Here is a 26,256-nt window from a genome sequence, read left to right as displayed (position 1 = left end):
TAGGGATTAAACTTTCAATAGACATGTTCCATAACATCATAGCTGCATCAAACAGAAGATGTGCAAGATACAAGGTAAGACTGTTTCAGAAGATCATTGAGGAAGAACCACCTCTTTAAAGAGTTAGTTCTCCCAAAAATGAAAATTCTGTCATTCGCATTTTAGGGGCTAAATATCACGTTATTGGTGTTGTCGATTCGACCCGTGGACATGAAAAACAACCACAGACTTGGCAACACTGGTTGGCATATACTACACAGAGCCGTAATTCTCTGACAATCTACACAAAAGCGATTTTGTGTAGCTTTTCGGTGGACTACGGCTCGGTGTAGTAACTGCCGCTCCACCTGAACCAGTGTTGCCCAAGTTCGTGGTTGTTTTTCATGTCCGCCGGTCGAAGAAACCCCAATCCCAATAACTTGATATTTAGTACCTAAAATGTGTATTTTACCAAGGCAGCCCTTCCAATAAACATATATTTTAACCCCGGAAAGCATTTTATATCGGGAGAGTTTGCGCATTCTTTTTTTAAAGAAAACCAAATTTTTCATTGGTTTGTAAAATCAGTGTAATAAATTCTTGAAACGGGCATGTGGAAAGTGTCGGAGTAAAAAGTAAACTTTGTCTTTAATAAAGTCAGTGGAGTAAGAGTGAAAGGTAGATGCAAATAAAACCTACTCAAGTAAAATACAGATCCCCGAAAAAAATACTTAAGTAAAGTAGCAAAGTATTTTTACTTCGTTACTTGCCAACACTGCAAATTCATTTCACTAATATGAATCAGATTCCCCAGTGCGACATATTCAAATATGTTTGATCATTTCTTCAGTTCGCTCAGATGTAATGTGACAATGATATGTAATACGATGATGTGAGTAATTGTCGCTATGTTTTAAGTTAAAGGCTAATAAGACGTATTAGGTTCTTACCGGTCATAGTCCATGACTGCTATTAAAAGACTATTTGGTCGATGTTCTGCAGATGGAACATCAAAAACAATGGCTTCATTGTAGACAGGATTGAGGGTGTTCCTTTTGGTTTGATGTTTTCCTCTTTCTTCAGTCTCCGGCCGTCACACATTATAGAAACCCTTCACATAAGGATTCTTAAGGACAGAAAAAGCACAAAAATGCCATTTAGAACTGAATTAGAAATGTTTTTTAAATGTAATTTTTTTCAGCTGAAGATTTAAATTACTCAAAATAAATGAAATAAATGTTTAAAACACATAAATAAATTTCATAATTAAATACATAAATCGTTATTGTTCATTCATTTAATCTCTACTGTTAGTGTTATCTGTATGCACCAAGGGTCTGAGAGTAACGCAATTTCAATTCTCTGTATGTATGTACTGTACATGTGGAAGAATTGACAATAAAGTATACTTGACTTAATTATTTAATTATTTCCTCCACATTTCATTTACAGGGTTACAGTTGTCGGCAAATAATTACATAAAAGGTTATGGATTCCATTTGTTAATACATCAGTGTGAATGAATGAATCAATGAATAAATAAAATAAATAAATCACAAGTATGGATTCCATTGTTAGTGCATGAAAAGAATGAATAAATGAATAAAGAAGAGAAACAAACAAATTAATTAATGAATAAATAAATAAATAAATACCTATTTATGCATTTATTTTATTATGTATTTAAAAATTTATTTTTCAAAATTTATTTAATGATTTAATTTGGAGGTATTTTTGACCCTCCATATGAAAAGGGGTTCAAACAGGAAGCAGAATAAACACATTTCAATTTAGAAAAATTAACTAAAATGGACTGATATAGATATCATATATTTAATGATGTGTTAATAAGTGTTTTGCCACCCTAGCTAATATATATATTTTAAATTATTATAAATTATTTATTACATATTTTATATAATATTTACTATAATAAACAAAATAAATATATATTTTAAAAAATAAATTATTATTATAAATTACATAATCATTAAAAAATTTTATATTTATAAAATGTGTATCATTTATATACACACATACACATATTTAATTATATATATATATATATACACACACACAGTGCACACACACACAAACACACAAACACACACACCACACACATAGTTATGTTAGTTTATTAATTTTATTTAATTATTTATTTTATTTAGCATTTCATATATATATATATATATATATATATATATATATATATATATATAAAACATTATTTTTATTTATTTTTTTATTTAAATATATATTTAATTTAATTTTGATGCACCAGGGTAGAAAATCACTTCTGTGAATGTTCTTAATTGCTCTTCTTTTCAGCCTGATCTGATTGTACCCCAGTGCAAGTGTGTTACTTGTGTTTAGATGAACTACAAAAGCAATTCTGGATTTTTGCCCAACCGCCACTTCGCAACTACCTGTGTTTGTCAAATCTCCTGCCACATTCTCAAGCGTTTGGTCGATTAAATCAATGCTCTTTTAGAGAGCCCAGGGTGCCCTATGTTTTAACATGTCATGATGACATCAAAAAATCATTACCGCTGAGACAATAAGTCATTTAGAGGCGAGGACGATGGGGGAGCCTACCAGACGCTCCTGTGATGTCCATGGCTTTAAGATTTCTGGCTTTAATTATCGTTATTGTCAGTCGGCCGGCAGTTGGCAAGTAACAAAGAGAAAACATCAGATCTCCCAGATCCACATTATCCTAGAACAGACACAGAAACAGGATACATTAACTTAAAGAATCATATCATAAAAGCTGATTCAGTGCAAATAAAAAAAAAACAAGCCTTTCCAAGCCTTCCCTGAGCTTCTACTCATTATAACGATCTATTTATTCTTTCAATCCATAGCAGTGTGCAGTATTCATATAAACAAACACCTTCCTGAATGCAACTTGTACAGAAATTGCTTTTTAAATGGTCAAAACCATGCAAACCGTTTATTAACTTGATGTCTTAAAACTCACTGCCATAATGCTTAAGTGTTGTTGGTGGTTGCTCAGAATGTTCATTGAAAGTTTTATATTATAATTTTGGCCCACATTGTTTTATGAATATGAATGAAAGACGCTGCGATTGAAGAAAATAGTGCAGTGCCCAATCATATCTGACCCCACAGCAAACACTGCAGCCTGTTCATCTTTAAAGGTCAGGAAGAGGGAAGAAACCAGTCACGTACAGTTAAATTACAACTGTTTTTGGTACAAGAAATATTATAAATGGGTATCAAAGGGGAAACAGCATACAATACAGCTAGCTTAAGAAATAAAACGCATTATTATGGTTGTCTGACATATCATAAGCACTCAATACAGATTTATGGGAACAGAGAAGTGTTTCACCTCAAGGGAATCCTTTATATCCAGTCCTGACAGCGAGCAGAAACCTGCTGTCTAATTATCACTTCTGAAAATAGACTTTTTTTTTTTTTATTAGAGACGTTCGCATAAACTAAAAATGCAATCCATAATTAACATCTCATCATAATGAGCCTCAGTGTATTGGGAGCCAAAAAAAAACAAAAACTATCGCTTTAATGGTGATCTTGTCACACACACACACACACCACTCAAATTTATGATAATGACTGTTTATTTGAATATGCCAGAATTATAACAGCGCTAACTAGCTGATGGCACAAGAAGAATGCACACATTTCAAGTCTTTCACAAGCTGATGTACTGCTGGATATGATTGAGATTTTTTACTGTTTTTGAAACAAGTCTCTAGTGCTTACCAAGGCTGAATTTATTTGATAAAAAAATACAGTAATATTCAGAAATATTATTACTATCTAAAATAATATTTTTTCTATTTTATTATACTTCATAATTTAATTGCTAATGCTGGGTACAGACCAAAATATTTTTTTTTCATCTTATAAGATTTTCTAAATGTTATAGACCACAAACATGAGGATAAAAAATCGATTTAACTGTTTTGCTCCTATAGTGCTCCCACACACAAACCTATTTTCAACCAGAGTTTCGACTGTGAACACAGAAATCTCGCAGAATCTCGCGAGACTTCAGAATAAGCATGGCGGACGATATGCAGGAAGAGATTGCAATGATAGTGGTTGGAATGATTTCATACATGACACGTTGTATAAATATTCGTGCTGTTGCCACAAATCAACAAGCTGATCCTCCATCTCCGCTGTCCACATCAATTTCACTTTGTGCTGCATCATGACTGCTTCCGTCTTCCATCATCTTGCTTTCTGATTGGATATTGTTTTGTTTCATGTGATAATCTCCAGAGCGTGTGCGCGTTTGTCCTCGGGGTTCCCCCAGGCAGGAAGGAAGTCGACCGGAAGTTGAAGTGGGCCGCATGCCGCCATCTTGTAGCAGAACTTCACTTGCGTTAGCATTCCCATTGACCTCCCATTCATTTTGGCGTCTCTTTGACAGCGAATAACTTTACATCTGAGGCGTTTAAAGACTCCATTTGTCCATTATTTATTTCTAAAGATACACAACAATGTATAAAGGGCTTCATTACCTTCTATGTTACATTATGGCCCCGTAGAAACAGTTTTTTGTAAAAATAGGCTAACGATTGCGTCATAACCACTCGACTCTCTGTCGCACAGTAGAAAAATTACCATACAGACAGGAGGAGAAGCTCGCAGGCAATTAACTTAATATGGCGTACTGGCGTTACATTTTAAAATACTATACAAAATAATTAATCAGAATACTAACTCCTGCTCACTCATGACAAAGAACTCCCCGCTCAAGCTCGCCGTCTCTGCAAGATTAACGATGGCAGTTTGCACGCACAGCTACTAGAAGATTTACATCTGTCAGACAGTTTGCTGACGTCATCAAGCTTAGTTTGAGTCTGCGCGTCAGAAATGGAAGTGCTAAAAATGGGCTTCACTTGTCTCAATTGAGGTCCAATGGGGTCGCTGTGTCCATTTCTTTTACTGTCTATGGGTTCCCCATAGGCTAAAAAAATATGGACGTAGTGTCCGTGACGTCACCCATAGACTCCTCAATAGTGGTTTTGAAGTGCAAAGTGTGCAGAGCGGGCCGTCGCCATCTTGGGAGCGCGTCACCCCGTGACTCTCCCGGATAATCGAAAAATGGGCAAAAAGGCGGGAGCTGATTGCTGAAGCCACGCCCACCTAGCGTGATGGCATTGTCAGCAGCGGCAACCCACCTGTCACTCAAGTGGCCACGCCCTTAATTATGCAGAACTTTAAGTGTTCATATAATTTAAACGGATGAGTTTTTAAAAAATTTGCTATATAGACCAAAATAATTTTTTGAACCAGGCTGTAAACGTTTTTTTCTGCTGTAAATTTGACCATTTTAACATGGGGAGTCTATGGGACTGACTCCCTTTTGCAGCCAGCCTCAAGCGGCCAGTCGATGAATTGCAGTTTTTGTCACTTCCTTATTGGCTTCACGAGAGAGAGCTTGAGGTTGCCGCTTGGGTTCCCCCCACACATCAGGATTTTTGATTCGTGATCGGGGCGTCTCCGATGTTCTTCCGATCAGGTTCGGACACTCTTAACACAACTCACACCAAGGGAAAATCTGATGAAATAATCTGTAGAACCAGCCAGATAATCGGGACATAGCTAGCATTGTCGAAAGAGGGGAAATCGGCCCAAAATCAGAATGATTATCTTTTGGTGTGTAGCCAGCAGAAGCTGGTTTTTCAGCATATTTACTGCAGTCTTTAGTGTCACATGATCCTTCAGAAATGATTCGAACATGCTGATTTGCTGCACAATTATTATTAATGGTTCTGATTATTATCAATGGTTTTTTTTAAAGCATGGAACATATTTTAGAATTCTTTATTTGAAGTTTTTATTTAGAAGTATTAGAAGTATTTATTTGAAATAGGAATGTTTTGTATTATAAATGTTTTTACTGTCACTTTTTACTGTTACTTTAATGCACACTTGCTGAATAAATTTATTTTAAAAATGCTTTATTTGTAACGTTACTCAATTTCATCGCTGTTCTCACAAACATATTAAGCAGCAAAAACTGTTTTCAACTTAATATAACAATCAGGTAAAAAAGGCAGCTTTGCCACAACAGGAATAAATACATTTGAAAATATATTAAAATATACAGTATTTTGCAATATTATTGCTATACTGTATTTTTTATCAAATAATCAAACCGATGTGATCTAGGTAACTATGTAGTTCATGTGTCACCAGCGGTCAACAGTTATGCATACATGCAGCTCTGTGGTTCATCTCTGTGCATTAATGCAAGGACACAACAGAATGGAAGATAAGATGACAGCCATACATTAGTAATGAATCAGAGTGTGTGCTGAACTCAAATGGGTCTTTAATGCATGCCAGCCAAGCACTGGCCAATCCCACAGCTGCCAGAACTTTCACATGCTGTCAATTATGAACTGATCTATGTTAATGGACACGCTCTGCGCTGGGATCAGATGGGTGTGTAGTGTTGCTGAGAGCATGTTAGAACTTTTAGCATTACTTAGCCTCCCATATCTTTCTCTCCCCCACGGATATAAGATCTCAAAATCTCTGGTCATCAGCTGGCATTACAGGAAAAACTTTGTTTTGAACTGCATAGTATTACACACACTATTGTTCAAAGGTTTGGAGCGAGTAGGGTTTTTTTGTTTTTGTTTTTTTAAATATACTTTTATCAGGCAAGGATGCATTAAATTGATAAAAAATTTCCATTTATCAGTTTTCCACTAAAAATTACAATTAGAAATGTTTTTGTCATATTAAAATTATTTCGGAAAAATCATTTGAGACTGAAAATTCAGCTTTGCATTGCAGGAAAAAACAAATACATTTTAAAATATTTTCAAATAGAAAACAGTTATTTGAAATGTTAACAATATTTCCAATTACTGTTATTAATGCATCTTTGGTGAGCATAACTTTTTCAAAATGTTTTTTTTTTTTGAAAGTTAGTGTTTATAAATGCTGATTGTAAAAAAAGAGAATATACCTTTGACACTAGCACATTTATTTCCTTATTTTCAAAGTAATTAAAAATAACAAATTCCTTTCTTAAAACCATTTTAAATATACACTTAAATATATATATATATTTATCATAAACTAGCTGTGTAGTATTTTAAATATAAAATAAACACAAAAGTCAGTGTGCTAAGAAAAAAATATCTGAAAACAAGTTTGATCACAGATGGTAACTCAAATATGACCCTAGTTAAAAAACTAAACAAAACAACCTATGTCATAACTTATTTAAAATAAATTCCATTAACATATTTATTGACATATCACTTCAGACTTACTGATATAATCATACAATGAAACTTTATTTGGAGTATTTCTTTACTGCTCAATGAACATTTCTTCATATTTTACCTAAAATGTGTTTTAATGTCACTATTGATGAGGACTAACCCATGCATGATATCAGTCTTTAAATGCAAGATATTTCAAGTGTACCTGAAATTTCAAGTGTCCACTTTAGCATAATATAATATATGCAGTACTTTTATTTCAGTACTTCAGCACTATACTTCCACACAGTTTATATACACCAGTCTAGTATATTAAAACGTACAATTACAAGATATTTTTATTAAGTACATAAATGTGTAAATGTAGTATTCTAAACTTGGCCTCTACCTAAACTTCCAAGACTTGACTCTACTTAGACTCTACCTCAAAGGCTTGAAACTTCATGAAGACTTCATCTTGGATTCTTTCTGAAATGCTGGAGACTTGTTTTAAGGATGCTACAAGAAGAAAATGGCTGATTGAGTGAATAATGTGTGTGCACACCAGTCATGGACTTCCTGTCTTTCTCGAAGCGACTTCGGGCACTATAAAGGAAACTGCATGAGTGGTCAGCACACCTCATTGGGCTTCTAAGGCTTCCTGACACATCTAATCATCTGTGATTGTGTGTATTTGAGGAGCTCAGAGGGCCTGTTAAGATAGATCAGTCCCATCCTGAGCAGTTCAGAGCCCTCGGGTTCCTCGCACAGCGGGAGGCTCCATCTATTACGGTGAAGCAGAAAGGTCAAAGCAGCAAGCAGCAGAGATAGGCTCATTATCTGGCCAGGTCGCAGCGCTGCGTCCGCTCCTGACGACTGTGCTGAGAGTCGAGTTCATTAATGCTCTACAGGGATGAACTGGAAATGCTTGGTTTTTTCCTGCCTCACAGGACTCAAGTCCACTTCCCCAGTGTAAACTAGGTCTGCATCACCTTTAATTGTCTTCTCAATGCAGGAACCGGGATTCAAACACAGATGAAGGAACAGTTTACAGCAAAAGGTTCAAATAAAGTTTCAAAAACAATCTTTCCTAACACCATTGGCACATTTCAAGGGACGGATTACCTAAAAAAAATATATTGTGCCATTATTTACTCAATCTCATTTTATTTCAAACACACTCCTTAAAATAACGGTTCTTTATTGGCATCAATGGTTCCACAAAGAACCTTTACCATTCATGAAACATTTTCATTCCATCAAGTGTTATTTACAGTGGAAAAGGGTACTTTAGATTATTAAAATGTTCTTCACACTGAGAAAAAAAAAAAGGTGTTTTTAAGAACTGTTCACTGAGAGGTTCTTTGGGGAACCAAAACTGGTTCTTATATGGCATTTCGGTGAAAAACCCCTTTTGTAACCTTTATTTTTAAGAGTGCATGTATGACTTTCTATCCTCTGTACAAGACAAAAATATTTGTAAAAAATGAATGGGTTCCAAAAAAACATATTTTTAAATTTTTTTTTTAAATAAAATTTAATTATTTTGTGTTCCTCAAAGGTTTGGGTCAGCAATAAAAAAATAAATAAAAATAATATATATATATATATATATACACACACACACACACACTCACCTCCAGGATTATTAGGAACATCACACTAATACTGTGTTTGACCCCCTTTCACCTTCAGAACTGCCTTAATTCTACGTGGCATTGATTCAACAAGGTGCTGAAGGCATTCTTTAGAAATGTTGGCCCATATTGATAAGATAGCATCTTGCAGTTGATGGAGATTTGTGGGATGCACTTCCAGGGCACGAAGCTCCCGTTCCACCACATCCCAAAGATGCTCTATTGGGTTGAGATCTGGTGACTGTGGGGGGCTTTTTAGTACAGTGAACTCACTGTCATGTTCAAGAAACAAATTTGAAATGATTCAAGCTTTGTCACATGGTGCAATATCCTGCTGGAAGTAGCCATCAGAGGATGGTACATGGTGGTCATAAAGGGATGGACATGGTCAGAAACAATGCTCAGGGGCTTAAAGTGTGCCAAGAAAACATCCCCCACACCATTACACCACCACCGGCAGCCTGCACAGTGGTAACAAGTCCTTGAGCAAGACACCTAACCCCAGCTGTTCCCGGCGAGCTGGATGGCGCCTTGAATGGTTGACACCGCAGTCGGTGTATGAATGAGTGAGTGAATGGGTGAATGTGAGGCAACTTGTAAAGCGCTTTGGATGGCCATGGGGTCTGTTGAAAGTGCTATATAAATGCAGTCCATTTACCATTTACCATGTTCTCATTCTGTTTCCGCCAAATTCTGACTCTACCATCTGAATGTCTCAACAGAAATCGAGACTCATCAGACCAGGCAACATTCAGACCAATTTTGGTGAGCTCGTACCCGGTGGGGTCTTCTGCTGTTGTAGCCCATCCGCCTCAAGGTTGTGCGTGTTGTGGCTTCACAAATGCTTTGCTGCATACCTCGGTTGTAACGAGTGGTTATTTCAGTCGAAGTTGCTCTTCTATCAGCTTGAATCAGTCGGCCCATTCCCCTCTGACCTCTAGCATCAACAAGGCATTTTCGCCCACAGGACTGCCGCATACTGGATGTTTTTCCCTTTCCACACCATTCTTTGTAAACCCTAGAAATGGTTGTTCGTGAAAATTCCAGTAACTGAGCAGATTGTGATATACTCAGACCAGCCCGTCTGGCACCAACAACCATGCCACGCTCAAAATTTATTAAATCACCTTTCTTTCCCATTCTGACATTCAGTTTGGAGTTCAGGAGATTGTCTTGACCAGAACCACACCCATAAATGCATTGAAGCAACTGCAATGTGATTGGTTAGATAATTGCATTAATGAGAAATTGAACAGGTGTTCCTAATAATCCTTTAGGTGAGTACAGTACATATATATATATATATATATATATATATATATATATATATATATATATATATATATATATATATATATCCCTTCTATTTTAATTTAGTTCCATTCAGCAGGAATTCAAATTGGTAAATAAAAAAAATAGAATGAAAAATTAACAACATTGCATTGTAGCAATACTGTTCTCTGCTTTTAAAAATGGCAAAATATTTTTTTCTAGGCAAATTTATTTCATATTGGATGGCCTCCTAGTAACATCAAAGTATGCAGAAAGATCAATAAATGTAATGGCCTATAGGCTTGATGTAATGTAGGCAGTTTGTTGTTGTTTGCACATAATAATTAGCATCTAGGAAAGTGAGTGTGGGTAAGGGAGCAAGGTAATGTTTCCTCATTGCCTGGGTCTCATCCATACAAAGCACAACCTTTATTAACAGAGAGGTACTGTAAGGGAGGTTGACTCTTGTTGCAAATTAAATCCTAAATTGGATTCTTCTCATCAAGCCAAATCCTGGTTGCTTCATTATGATGACGAATGCTTTGTGTTTTAAAGCAAGCAGCTCACAAAATGAAGAAATACAAAGCTAGAGGCTTTTGTAAAAGGATTAGTTCCCTAAAAAGCCATCATTTACTCACCCTCATGTTGTTCCAAACCTCTGTCTTCGTTGAAGACATAAATCACAAAAGAAGAAATCTTAAAGATTGCTATTCGCTGCTATTTTCCTAATAAGACTGAAGCATAATTAGGAGCTGAAAAGGTCCAATTTTGCTTTGTGTGACAAAAATGACTGAAGACTTCACATAAAAAACATGGAGATCTCATATGTTCAAAACAAATATGCTCATATTCATAAGTTGTCACTGATGTCAAACCTGTTGTGACATTTATACGTGCCAAGTATGAACATGCATTTGTTTGAATAAGATTTAATACTTGGAAACGCTGAAAAAAAGACTTCTTAATTAAAAAGTTTTTGATTAGTAGTTTTTACTAAAAAACAAGAAAAAAATGCAAAAAAAGTTCAAACAAAATACCTTAACTTGAGAAGCACTTATAATTTATTAATTTATAATTAATTATTTTTGTGCATATAAGCGTTTTGATTGACATTTATGACTGCCAGATTATTTCATTTTTTTAATTTATTAAAAATCTTCTAGTGCTGTAAGACAAAATATACTTGGGTTGACTATGCACTCTTTGAAAAGTCTTAATATTTTATGCAATGTTGCTTCTCAATTAATTATTGCTATCTAAAACGAATAATTGTATAAGCTATACACAAATTAAATTGATTTCAAATATACTTCAAATATATATGGAATATATTTAAAAACAACTTGATTTTTTGATATTTTAAATGAACAATACATTATAAAATTGAAATAATATTGTTAAAGTAATGTAAAAACATTAATTCATGATAACTTTTGTGAAGCAAGACAAAAATATTTTTTGTGTTACACGAAATCGAGGACAACAAAAAGCTTCTAAAAAAAAAAAAAGGTGAGTAAATCACTTTTTCATTTATATGCAGAGTCTATATCATTAAATACAAATTAACCGATCTGTTGTAGCCAAACAATAAAAATATTTGGTAAAAATAGCAAAATGTGACTGTAAATCCAATTTTCTCTTCTTTCCCTGATCTCTTTTATTAAGGGCATGGTGAAGTGGGCGGGATTTGGTGGGAAGAAACCGCTATTAATGCACAGACCACACCCTCTTTTTGTGTGCAAGAGACATTAAGGGTTGGACCTTGTGAAACCCATTCCTCTCATGCGAAGTAATTGAATTATGTCTTCCATCTGTAGACTATAGGATAACAGACGCCTCTGCTCTCATAAGCACTTAAATCAAGTCAGCGGTAGAATTATGGTCACTTGTGCACTGTAAATGAAATTAATGTGCAGTTATGAAGAGGTTCAATATAGTTCGGAGAGAGTCTATACAGTGTGATTCTCCATCTCCAGTCCCACCCACCCACCCTCATTCCTTCAAGGGCCTATTAGCAGGCAGAAGGGCTGGTCGCCACATTAGAAAGACAGAGCATCATGAAAACATTGATGAAAGTCAGGTCAATGAAAAGAGGCATGTTAGCATTTGCTTAATCGCAGACTTTCCATTTTGTGACCAGACCACGGATAGTCTTGTACACCTAGCACTGGCACAAAACATTAATTTCATATATAAATGTGTGGAGTACTTTTTATCATGGATGGACGCACTATATTGGACTTTAAAATTTCAACACACATTCACTGCCATTATAAAGCTTGGAAAAGCCAAGAGATTTTTTAATATAAGACAGATTGTATAAACCTGAAAGAAGAAAGTCATATACACCACAGATTGCTTGAGGGTGAGGTAATTTAAATTTTGGGGTGAACAACCCCTTTAAATACACAGCACGACTGTTTTCAACATTGATACTAATAAGAAATGTTACTTGAGCAACAAATCAGTATATTAGAATGATTTCTGAATAAACCACATTTAAAAAAAGGTCACAATATTACTATTTTCTACTGTGTTTCTATCAATTAAATGCAGCCTGGATGAGCAAAAATAAATAAATAATAATAATACACTGGGACATGCATGTACACATCGTGAAATGTCACAATTATTCCCGGTCTCCCTTAAGTGAGTGAAAGCCAAGAATAGTTGGATTAAAGTGGCAAAAAAGTGTCAATCCATTCATCACACAAGGTAAATGTCCTGACAGGAGTGTCAATGTGAATCCTGACAGGAGACTCAATAGCACCTAATCCTGCTGATTGACCTTTTACTCTTCCGGATTAGAGATACCTCAATCTTTCACTCTCCAGCTGGGTGGAATGGATTGGCCTTTTCGTACATTAACTAGCTTGTGTTTTATTTATAGGCACGCAGAGCCAAATTACACCTTGAACAGATCTGAGAAAACATAATCATTCATTCAGATTGGAATGCAAATTACTTGCGCTCCAAAAAAAAAAAAAAAAGACAACTACAAAAAACCCCAGAGAGGTTAAGGTTGCTTTTTTTCCCCTTCTTTTTTTTCCGGAAGTGATATGTGGAAAGTTGTATTCGCGTGTCATGATCTTGTTTGGTGGATTGTATTTCATTTCAATCTAAGACTGGCTGTGCTGCTGGAACTCTCATGCATTTTTAACAAGTTACTCAGAATCCCTGAAGTAATACAGAGAGTTAGCATGAAGGCAGAGAGCACTCTGACATCTGTGCTACCCTGTTCAGTGCTGATCAATTCCAGATATAGAGAAATTATCCTGATACAATCAAATCGAGATGGCAGAAAGATACAGATAAAAATGGTACAAATTATATATTTCTGTTCTTAATAACCACACATGGGCTTTATTCAATGAGTGTTAAGTAAAAATGATTTATAATTAGCATAAACCTGCTCTTTTAAAGTCAACATCAATTCAAAACATTGACCCTGTTTACTTTCTTGATACACATGAACTATGTTTTCATACTTTCTTTCTGTCTTTCTTAGCATTACATCACTTGTTCACCAATGGATCCTCTGTAGTGAATGGGTGCCGTCAGAAAAACAGCGGATAAAACGTCACAATCCAAACAACTCCAGTCCACCAATTAATGTCTTGTGAAGTGAAAAGCTGTGTGTTTGTAAGAAACAAATCCATCATTGAGGTGTTTTATCTTTAAACTGTCACTTCAGGCCAAAAAATGTCCATAATCCATAAAAAAAAGAAAAGAAAATTATGTTATGGATAAAGGAAGTATGTTCTGCTAGTAAAAATGGTTTGAAGTTAAAAATGTCTTATGTTGGAGTTATTCCGAACACAGGGTGTTTTTCACTTCACAATATGTTCATTAATAGACTGGAGTTGTTTTGTGGATTACGGTGATGTTTCAGCTGTTTGGACTCTCATTCTGATGGCACCCATTTACTTTAGAGAATCCACTGGCGAGCAAGTGAGGACATGTTACATGTCTCCAAATCTGTTCTGGTGAAGAAACAAACTCATCTACATCTTGGATGGCCTGCGGATGAGTAGAGTTTAAAAAAATGTAAAGTCTCACAGTATAGTATCACATTAGTTATGTTAGATGTACAATCAAGCCTCCAAAAATGATTAATGCATGGATGGCACGCTTGGATTCCAAGCTGGCATTCCCTAGAGGTATGGCCCACTTATATGCACTGGAACAGCCTGTGACGCTTGCCATCACTTCATGTGAACCTCTAGATCCAGTGAAATTATATTTTTCCAAGAAATGGATTAAAAAACAAAAAAAGTTAAAACAAGTTTATCATGTATTTTTGCGATTTAAACCCAAACTGCTGAGAATATTTAGGTTAACAAATTGTGAAAGAAAATTTTGATTTAGTCATAAGCCAAACAGGAGTTATGGCTTTCAAAATATCATGAGAGTGATTAAATTACATTTAGAATTTTTGAATTAACTATTTGTTTAAATACTGTATGTCATGAAAGAAGGCCTACACACAAAAACCTCTGTTTCATTCTTTGCCGAAGGCATTTACTCCAGACAGCTGGCACAGCTCCACTTGTGAGACGGATCAATTTCCCCCATCAGACATCTATCCTGCACTCTCCCGTTTAAAACAATAAACCTAAAACCGCCGTATATTCATGTCAGAGCAAGCTCTCCGGCTATTTCAAATATAGGTCATCCCTACATGGGCCATCATGTTGATTATGAAATATTCACACTTCTCAAAGTATATTTTTATGTTGCTATCTCTGAAGCATGAAAGTGATCAGAGGAGAGCGAAAACCATGCTCATATTTTCACTTGTTCTTTCAGTATTACTATTAACTGCTTTTACTTCCGAGTGGTCACATGGGTCTAGTAATCATTCATAGTGTTTAAAAAGAACGGATAACACCACCATAATCTTGCCAAAGTATACACAGTAGTGTTCGAACTGGAGAATCTGTCAGGATGGAGGTCAGGGATCTTAACACATACCAACACATGTGTGAGAAACTCAATCTGATCACTGAGAAATAATGCTGAAAAAATATATACCGTACAATTAATACAAATATAAGACCTGTCAATTAAATATTACTTGAAAAGTACTTTAAATGATAAAAGACCTTAAATGGATAGTTCACCCAAAAATTGTCATTAATCACTCCATTGTTCATCTTTGGAAGACATTTTGGAAGATTTTTTTTTTTTTTTTTTTTTTATAAAATCCGAGAGCTTTCTGACCCTGCATAGACAGGAATGTAACTACCATGTTCAAGGCAGTAAGGACACTGGTTCAACAGTAATGTTATGAAGCTATTAATGGAGTGAACTATCCCTTTAATGAATGTTAAGATTTGTCACAACAGTTAAAAGCCTTTGTCTGATGAATAGATCAATAATATGGAAATTCAATTAAAACTAGACAATATACAATTTAGAATAACTAAACCATTTTTCCGCGATTCTATGAAGAGAAAGTTCAAAAGAACAGCATTTATTTTTAAAAATTGTAACAACTTTAAAAATGCATCTTTGATTTATAAAATAATACATTTCCTTGAAAAAAAATCTATAAATTATAGACCCCCCCCCACCCCCTGATTTCGTTAATTATGAGCATTTTTTTTAAAAAAAGGAAAAAAAAATACATCTCAAAATTATTAGAATTACTGAAATCAAAGGGGAAACACACACGGTTCTCGTGTTTGCCTTAATTTAAACTGACACTTTCATCAGTGTACAAATTCCCCACATAGATTTCCAATAGCAACCTCTTGTTCCTGGATAAATCCATCTTGAGCCATGCACTCGAAGCCCCCACAGTGTTGCAACACTTGATACAGCAGCTAACACTACCTACACCTAAATCAAACCTGATCCTTATGCTGACAGATCTGCCTTGCTTTCCTTTCTTGAATTAAGCTAACTAAAGATTCTGCCATTGTCAACATTTTTTATATATGTATATATTTATATATAACTGAAAAACCAAGTTCAGTATATATAAACACACTGGAGCAGACTTACCGCACTAACATAAATGATATCCCTGCAGAGCTTGGTTTCCTGCGGAAAGTCAGGTAGATCCAAGAAGTTGTCCACCACCACTTGACCAATGACGTCATGGCGCGAGAAGCGGTCGAAGTCGTAGACGCTAAAATGGAGCTTGCGTGTCGGAAGCTCAGCGTATGCCACAGGAAACAGGAAAACCTCGTCAAAGATGGGGTTCAGAGTCTTGCGGTGCACCTTGGTTTGATGCTTGGTTTTGCGTTCTGGCAACAGGTAGATCTTCACGTACGGGTCGGATGTTCCCGTAAAGTCCTTGGCAGGTAGGTCTTGGGCTTTGTGGATCTTCACGATGAGCTGCTCTAAGTCGCAGTCGTATTTGAGGATGAAGTGCAAGCGGCCGCAGCTGTCCGCTCGTCTGCCGTCGTCCGCGTCCACCGACCGCTGTTTGTAGAGCTCAGGCTTGATGCGCCCCAAACCTGGACCTGTTACGGACTCCTGTCTCTGGAACTGGGCCAAGTTGAAATCGGGGTTGGAGACGTTCATCTGTCTCCGGATGGAGTTGTGCCTGAAACAAGAAGAAAGGGGGCGGGCGTCTGTTGGCTTCATATGCTAGACATCTTTAGAATAATGAGACTGAAAAGAACTTTAATTAAAGCTGAAGGTCACCAAGGCCCACACTGTCTGACAAATGGGAATTGCTCAATGAATATCAATGGTGGGTGAGTGATTACGCCTGATGAAGTCAGGAAAACATGACTCACCTGACCGATGAGGTCGGCTCGGTGACTTGTCGTTGTACGCGAGCTATGTGGATGTGGTTGAGCTCCTTGGCCTTAGTCTGGGCCTCCAGGTGGATGTCCGGTGACGTGTGGCTGATCTTCATGGCCGACTCTGGGAGCACCGTTGGCGCATTGGGATCCTTTTTGAAGTCTTCGCTGTATTCCCGCTCCAGGCCCTCCACCTCGGTCAGGACCGGCTGCTGTTCGCCCTGCCGGTCCTTTAGGCCAGGCAAGAAGCGATCTCGCCACGGCACCCAAAACAACTTCCATGACACGAACAGGGAGACGGCAAACAGCGCCAGGCCACATGTGGTCACCAAGAGGGACAACAGGCTCACAGACACATCTGGAGCAATAACCAAGAAAGAAAGTCGGTCACTGGATGGTGCTCAAAACTGTGAAGATATTTATAGAATAGAAGTGCTGTAAGCAGCTTTATTTATTTATCTTTTTGAAAATCACATAAAATATCCAGCTGGAAAAAAAACAAAATGTTACAAAAAGTTAGCAAAACAGATCAAGTAACTGATAATAAAGACAACAGTGAGAATAAAGACCACAGTGAGAAACAATGCAGTTGGGATCAATTTCAGAATGATTCTCTCTAGCTACTGAATGGTATAAACATTATTTATGTCTCATTTGATTGGATGCGCCCTTTGGATGTCCCATTTGTTGGCTGCGTATGTCTTCGAGGTTGTCAAATAAAAAATAAAAAGTACCATTATAAAACTGACATATTCCTAGTGAAGTGTAAATTACTGTACTTTCTTTCTTAATTTGGTGTGTAGCAGTTACTTTCTGAAATGAGACAGCCTTGATGACATAATACGGTCAACAAATGGGACCTCTGAAGGGTGCAGCTCTCGAAATGAACAACAGCAACTGACGACCAATCAGAATCCACCTGTATTATGGAAGTCAATGGGGACCATCAACTTTTCAATTACCAGCATTCTTCAAAATATACTTAAAGACATCTGTTACAGGCCTTTTATTTATTTTTCTTCCTTCAAAAATGAAATCAGAAAACTTTAAAAAAACTTTTTGCAATCCAGACATTGAGATATTTTGCAGAAGGACATCTCTAATATCTGGCTTGGAGTTGAAGCTTAACTCTAGCTGCTGAATGCACAGTAATAGATGCTACATTTAAGATCCACTCTGACTCTCCATGTTTCCCTCTTTCTTTCTCTCTCTCTCTCTCTTTCAACCCCTTGAGATGGTTTCTCTGAATTAGGCCACCCAGGATGAGATGCTTTTAGTGTTGACTGAATGAATCCCTGTAAGAGTACCCTGCCTTCTGCTTGCTTTTCTGTCCACTCCGATCTTTTGTTCCTATACCGGGGAAAGAAAATGCTTACGTCTGACTGCAGGTTAACACACCTGAGACAGACTTAGAGTCCTGTGAAGTTGTTCTAAACCTGTGTGACTTTTTTCCGGTCTATAGGAGGATCTGAAGGAGATGTAAGGTGGGATAGTATTACAGCTTTTGCATTTAATAAAACAAAAAAGAAAAAAAAAAAAAAGAAAAAAAAATCTTGTGGTCACCATTTACTTTCATAAGAGCAGTGTAAATATTCTACTAATTTTACTAATTTGTTTTTAAATAATGAATAAATAATTAATTGGGGGCAATATTCTATCAAAATATCGGTAGCCCAAACATTAAAATTAACTTTTATAAATGATTTGAGGATTTATATGTGACCCTGGACCACAAAACTAGTGTTAAATAGCACGGGTGTATTTGTAGCAATAGCCAAAAAAAATGTTGTATGGGTCAAAATTATAGATATTATTTTTATGCCAAAAATCATTAGGATATTAAGTAAAGATCGTGTTCCATTAAGATATTTTGTAAATTTCCTGCCATAAATATATAAAAATCATTTTTGATTAGTAATATGCATTTCTAAGAATTCATCTGTACAACTTTAAAGGTGATTTTCTCAGTATTTAGATTTTTATGCTCCCTCAGATTCCAGATTTTCAAATATTCCCCTATCCTAATAAACTATACATCAATGGAAGCTTATTTATTCAGCTTTCAGATGATGTATAAAACTCAATTGGTTTTGTGGTCCAGGGTCACATATAAAGTCAAAGCTTTCTATTAACCATCTTGGGTCTTTCTGTCTTTATAATAATGATGAAATATACTTCCCAAGAAATCATGAAAGAATAGAATTGCACTACATATTAAGTGCTGGCCTCTTGATTTAGCTGTTCTGAAATAACATGAGTGCTCATAAAAGCTAGAATCATTTGTCGAAACCGATCCTCCTGCAGGCTTCATACTGGGAAATCATAAATTGAATGGATTAATCATTTCTTCCTTTTTGTAATGCTGTCAAGGTGTAATCAGTATTATTAGCATTCAACACTATTCCATAGACTTTAATAGACTCTGTGGGATTTCAATGACACAGTAAATTAACCATGAGCTTCATTAGTGAAACAGTGTGCTAAACTATGTGCATGACATCCAGCACACTTTGAATACAGCAATATTTCTTTTGTGTTAAACATGTTATGAAATTTGATATATATATATATATATATATATATATATATATATATATATATATATATATATATATATATATATATATATATATATATATATATATATATACATACATACATACATACATACATACACACACACTTTTTTTATTTATTTAAAATGTTTAGAAGGGGGAAAAAAAATTTATGAAGGTTTACCCCAACCCCAGATCATACAAAAATTATAAAATAATAAAATAAAATATATGCACATAAAAAACAATAAAATTTTCTGCAGTCACAGTGTCCTTAAGGTTAAGGTACGGACATACAATATGAATAAATGATGCAACAGAGAACATGCTCTGCCTTGCAGCCTCACTGAGACACAAATTCAATCCAATAATATTTCATGCATATTGTTTCAGTGTGGGACTCTAAAGGCAAGCTAAATAGGACACTAAGCTTAACTCGGAACAAAACAAAAAAACATTATGATCATGCAATGTAGATTTCCAAGTATCATAAATGTTAGGGTAGGAGTTACCGGCTTAGATGATGAAACGGTAAAGGGCAAAAGTGCTAATGAAATCTACTTGAATCTACAAGATAAGGAAACTTTTGTGAAACGTAAAAATGCCTAAAAGATGTGACTAGCAGGAGAGTTTCTGATAGCTCATTTCAAATGAATCAAGTGTGGGAGATTGATTCTAATCAACTCGTTTGGTGCGAGAGCTTTTCTGAAGGTAAAAGGTCCAACTGCCTTTTTTATAGACGCATCGCCTGTTTGTTTACTACTGAGTGTACATTAGCCTGACTAGCTTGAGAAATAGTTTGTGTAATGTGAACTAAAAAAAAAACAACACAATTTTTGACAGCATAGTTGATTTCATTCCTGATTTTAAATATCGGTCAAAATATAAACATCGTCTCCTTTCAGATATCTAAGAGCTGTACTTGTACTACTGGAAAACACATTTCCAAAATGGCTGCTGAGTGAACTAGCCACAAAAGGGAGGCTGATTTAAAAGGAGTCAAATACAATTAAGCTCCTCCACTCAATGTGGATACTTCTTTGTTTTAAGGCATTAACAGCAAGCATTCAGAAAGATCAGCGCATCTCTATGGAAACATCTTCATGTTGCATCCGTGATGGTTACAAATATGGAAACAAAGATTGTGTCTCATGGTTTTAATACGATTCTACAATCCCACACGACACTAAACTAATTTCTAAGCTCTGACATTACATTATTTACTTATCCAGCACAAGATTAATGACACCAGCTTTAAGCAAATTTGTTTACCGTCCCTCTCCAAAAAAGAAAAACAGATTGCATTCTCTGTACTCCTAGTCTTTTTTGTCCTTTGAGCAAAGATGAACACACTTTTACATATGAAACAGAGAAACATGAGCCCTCCAGCTGAGGGAAGCACACCCGAATGTCTCCAAGAAAGGCCGGGACACATTGGATTTGAGGTGTCAAGTGGATTAGAGCCAGATTTCCCGCCTCTTCCCACTTTGCAGGTTCCTTTTATACTACATTCCCAGACTACTGCATCATATTGTTCTGCATCTTTTAAGCAGGTGTCTATTTGGGCATCCGCATATGTGACATAAATCCAGACACATGCGAGTATGCATTCACACGTGAACACAAAAAACACTATTTAATCGCGCACCATACGAATTACGAGCATGAAGATAGTTCGAAAGACCTTATTCACCCAGCTCAACCTCTCACAATGTCTATTTTTATTTCTGCTTCTGTAATTCCAGGTGGAAGACTGCAGATGCTAGCAGCTGTTAGCCAATCAGAATGAAGCCGGGAGGCTGTTTGCCAATTTGACGGCAAGACACAAAGTTTTTTCCACCGCAGGGAAGAAAAGTGTTTATAAGTCGGCCAATCGAAGTCTTTTATGACAGTCCAGATGTCAATGGTAGTAGAAACTATAGCTATGAATAAATATGACTCACATAGTACACAACCTTCACAGTCAATGGCCCTTCACTGGCAAATATTATCAGCATGGCTTATGGATGTGTCATAAACTTGCCCATGAGAGAACGAAACACCGTCTTTCCTGTGTCTGAACTGTCAGTTGCACAAATACCTGTCAATATGTGTCCACACCATGTCGTCTGAACTGTCGATCCATTACAGTGATGTGTTATTAACCTCTCAAAGTGCTGGGTTCCCTTGGGTTCCATTACTAAAGACTTTCCTCCATACAGGCACTTCGCAGCGATGCATGTGTATTCCCATCAGGCTAAGAGTATATTTACTGGGTTCCTCTGAACTCAGCTGTTCCCTTCATTAAATTCTTGTACAATACATCCCGAGGGACCGTATTACTAGTATGTATCGTTCTCCCACGGGGTCTGAAGGCCTCGTGTTAACGGATGTCAATGCTGGGTAATCGCGAAGGAGAAAGTGTACAGAGAAGCAGGGTGGGGTGGAATCCTAATGGCTTCCTGTCGACCGCTCTGTGTCTCAGAGGATGAAGACGACAGCGTCTGAGAAGAGGCTATGATCTATGAATGAAGGTTCAGTGAAGCTAATGTTTAGTTAAGCTCACATACTTCATACTGAATCAAGCAATGCTCTATGTTCTTTCATTGATTAAATGTCGGTTTGGGGAATCACAAGTTTCCTGTGAAGCCTTCTATGAATGTGGAATGCCCGTATAATCATTTTATTCTTAATTTAACTTCTGAATGCATAAATCAACAAAAAAGGTTGGTATATTAGTGTTAAAATTACACTGCATCCGATATGCTGCAGAATCAAATCTGAATGAATTTAGGCTGCATCTTCAAATGCTAAAATACAGGACAGCTCTAAATAGGTCATTAATACTGGACTGTGGGGAATGATGATTGGGGATGTTGTGTGTGTGTGTGTATGTGTAAACTCGTCCTGACTATACTAATAGGTATTGATATATCTATCTATCTATATGTTTATTCCTGAATTCACAGCAAACCATCACATTTAGGCCATTTTAAAATAACTTTATTTACATTGAATGTACGTAAAAAAATAAAAAATAAGATAAAATAAAACGAAATTAAATAGTTGTTGGTGGGGGGGGGTCTAGTAACCTGAATTGTGTAAATAAAACGTTGACAACAATTGTGCATAAATCTTAATAAATACTGTTTGTTTTAGATTATTTATTGGGTGTGGTTACTTTAATGACAACAAACTCTCAATGCTAGCTGCTAATTAGCCGAACGAGTGAAATTTACGAATGAATGAAATTTACATATTGAAAATTTATGAAATTTGCTTCTAATAACTTTCTAGCAAGTAAGAAAATTATCGGAAGTGCCATGAAAACACGTTTAAGGGTCGTATGCAGTTTGAGAGCAAATGGACGCGATTTGATTACGATTCACAAAACATTAGTGAAACTTATTTTGAAGACAGGAATAAAACAATTTCCTTACCAGAGTCCGAAAATCTCGGTCTCCCGAGGTCGCGGAAATAGTAGGTGAATTCCAGGCAGTTTTTATCTTGCACCTCTCCTCTCGAGCACAGATCGGACAGAAGCTCGAGCGCCTTTCCACAAATCTCATCCTCTCTGTCTGCAGGCATTTCCCACCAGCATCCTCCTAATGAAGACTCCTATAGCGCCTATCGAGACACTGCTGACCGCCGCTTCCAGCTTCTGACGGCAGTCTTCATACTCGCCCAGCGCAATCCCATAAGGAAAGTTGAACTGAACAGTGTCCAGCGGTGTTCAGATCAAACCCACAAGTTTGCACACATCTGAACGTATTCAGCTGAGCGCATAGCCCTCCGTGACACTGGTTGAATTCACTCGGTTGGGCTGCACCCAAAGAAAACACAAAGTGGTGGTGCTGAATTGCTTCTTCATGAATGAAAAGCTGTTGGCTGGCTCGCATCACCCTCAGTACAAGCCTTCTGGGATGCGTTGTCTTCTGCCAATCTGAAACTGCTCCTCCCTCCCCAGCTTTGCTCTTCTCCACAATAGACTTCTATTACAGGATCATTTGACTATACCAAATCCCACTTGTGCTCCTCAAATCCATAAGAAATCAAGTTAGAGACATGGAGAATATGAAAAAATGAGAAAGCAGAAAAAAAATCTGGCAAAATGGTTTCAGAGTGTAAATTTTATTAATGCCAGCAGCTGCAAATAGTCTATACGAGAAATACTACAAATAAAAAGGTTATGAATCAATTTGGTTGTCCTTGTGGTTAAATTTACGATTAAAAACAGATACCCAATTGTAATAGAACTTAAAATGAAGGGATGTAAGGTTTTTAGCCTAAATTTGAGGAAAATTTTGAAATTTTCCTTACGTTTTGAGTTTAAATTAGTAAAAATTATTTTACGTAGGCTATTTTTAAGTTACTTTGCAATTTATAAAGAGATTAGATGACAGATAGATTGAGCTGTATATCATTTAAAATGTGTGTACATATATATATATATATATATATATATATATATAGAGAGAGAGAGAGAGAGAGAGAGAGAGAGAGAGAGAGAGAGAGAGAGAGAGAGGGGTCTTGGCTATATGTGACTGACTCTTTTGACTGAAAAGAACCAAAAGGTTCAAAAGAATAATTTGTTCGCAAATCAGGCATCACATTGTGCGCCCAACCAATACAATAAAAATACATATATCAATAAAATTAAATATAGGTTAAAAAAATTACAATAAAAGTAATCTATTAAGGTCAACCCTAATTGGAGTAACCCTTACACGTAAATGAGTAGAATAAAATGCCAGGCTAATTGAATTGGTTTTGAGAAGGATGAATGAACTGAGCCTCAAAGCATGATCTAAAAAATATATTCTGTTATGTAAACCACCATTATTCCACTTAAACCCATTCAGTCCACTTTGTGTTGTCTGCACATGAACTACAAGAGACGTCTGACAAAGATAATCCCAGTTTCTTGATGGATTATATAAAGCCGTCGTCAGCAGCACAGATCTGATATCATTTCCAATACCAATAGTCCTGTAATGGAATAATAAGAGGCTTCTCTCACTCCAAGGACAGAGACTCGGGCATCTAGTGCTTTATCACGCTCCAAGACAACATCAGAAGACTTTAAGTGGATTCTCTCCTCACCTCACCCTTCCCTTTCGGACCTATCCTTAGCAGCCAATAAACTCAAACTCCACACAGACTCTCCTTGTGTTCCGACATAAACAATTAACCAATGTGACCAGACATACAAAGACTGAAGTCAAAGCTAAGACAAGAGCAGACTGTCCCACATCTAAAGATGAAGGGCTAATGAGATGTGTAGAGTCCTCACCCCGGCTTTCCTTTTACCCCTCTCTCTCTCTCTTTGCTCCTATCTATGGTGGTGTTGTGGCACATCTTGTGTTTTAATTAGCTCTCACACTTTGTAAGTGCCAGCCATTCTCCACAGAGTCAACAGACAGAGCTGTTCTCTGTGATAATGTAGGTTCTGTGTTTCCTGTTGGATTATTCATACGGGACTAATCTAGAGACCGGTCGTGTCTCTACAGATGTTCAGTCGTTTTGAAAGAAAGCAGTCATTTTAGAGGCACGGCTAAGTACGGCTGGCCTTCTTTTAACTTTATGGCTTGTTTATGTGCTCTGTTGTCTGTTTGTCTTTATAGAACAAAAAGGCATTTCTTGCTTGGTAGAGTTGATGTTTAAAGACTCTGACTAACTTTAAAATGTCTTTAGGGATGGATTTTATGAGATACGAATCTCACTGAAAGTGCACCATACTAAAAAATGAGCCATCCTGGAGTCAAATGACATTTTGTTCAATAAAAAATGATTGTTTAGAAGCACTTTAGTTTACTGAGTGCTGTTTATTTACCTTTTAACAACTGTCACTGCTGTGCACTGTGCTGAACTGATGTTTAAGTATATATTCTATGAGAACTGAAGCTTTAAAAACTAGGATGCTGCTCTTCTGTGTTTATTTAGCCAAAATTCACTCCCACTTTAATCTGTCACTTCTGATTTTGATTGTATTGTGCCATATCAGTTTCACTCTATGTAAAATGTATTGTCAACTACCTTACAGTCTTACTCCATAAGTTTCCTTTCGATTCAACATTACAATGAAAAAAATCAAGTTTTAAATATTTTATTGTTTTTAGAATACAATTTGTATTTATATATTTTTTGTTATTTTAACCAAGCAGACTTATTTGAATCTCACTGTCTGATTCATTGTCAGTCAGACATATACTAAACTGCAAGTCATTTTTCCGATAAGTCAGTAGTCAGATGTTACAGTATGCTATTGGTTTTGAGCAATTCAGTGACCGAATGAGTAATTAAAAAAAAAACTAATTCAAAACACTAACTCACAAGCCAATTTATGACTGAATCTTTTTAACTGACTCGTAAGGAAAAAATAGTTTGAAACAGTAATTTCTTTAGGAATCAGGCATCAGAGATGTTTATACTCAGATGAGATGTAACTCTGAATTTTGGGGATAAATCAAAATTGTGATTTAAAAAGGTGCTATTACCTTTTTTATAGTTTAATTCAGACACAAAAAAGTCAGAATGGTGAGATGCAATTTGGAATTCGGAGAAAAAGTCAAAATCGCAAGATGTAAACTCAGAATTCTGTGAAAAAAAAATCAAAATTGTGAGACAAAGATTTGCTATTAACTTTTATTCCATCACAAAAAAGTGATATGCGATATGTAAATGGACTGAAACTCAGAATTCGAAAAAGTTATAATTGTAAGATCTAACTCAGAACACTGAGGAAAATGTCAAAATTGCAAGATGTAACTCAGAATTCCAAGGTCAGAATTGCAAGATATAACGTGATTTAACAATTGCAGGTTTTTTAAAAAATTTTGAGGAAAATGTCGGA

At 36.1% G+C, this 26,256-nt stretch overlaps 1 protein-coding gene across 1 annotated transcript; it reads right to left on the bottom strand.

Annotated features, from left to right (window-relative positions):
• Window positions 1-2,545: 2,545 nt before the first annotated feature.
• LOC113080814 (synaptotagmin-9-like) lies at window positions 2,546-23,365 on the bottom strand. The gene is made up of 4 exons (XM_026252859.1): window positions 22,844-23,365; window positions 16,864-17,227; window positions 16,121-16,667; window positions 2,546-2,695 (listed from the first exon to the last, which is right to left on the bottom strand). Exons 1-4 carry the CDS (start codon window positions 22,989-22,991, stop codon window positions 2,546-2,548), a joined length of 1,209 nt encoding a protein of 402 aa, XP_026108644.1. The 5' UTR covers window positions 22,992-23,365.
• Window positions 23,366-26,256: the final 2,891 nt, after the last annotated feature.

The sequence above is a fragment of the Carassius auratus genome, unplaced genomic scaffold, assembly GCF_003368295.1.
Source record: "Carassius auratus strain Wakin unplaced genomic scaffold, ASM336829v1 scaf_tig00032084, whole genome shotgun sequence".
Taxonomy (NCBI): Eukaryota; Metazoa; Chordata; class Actinopteri; order Cypriniformes; family Cyprinidae; genus Carassius; species Carassius auratus.
This window is presented reverse-complemented; position numbering and strand designations above follow the sequence as displayed.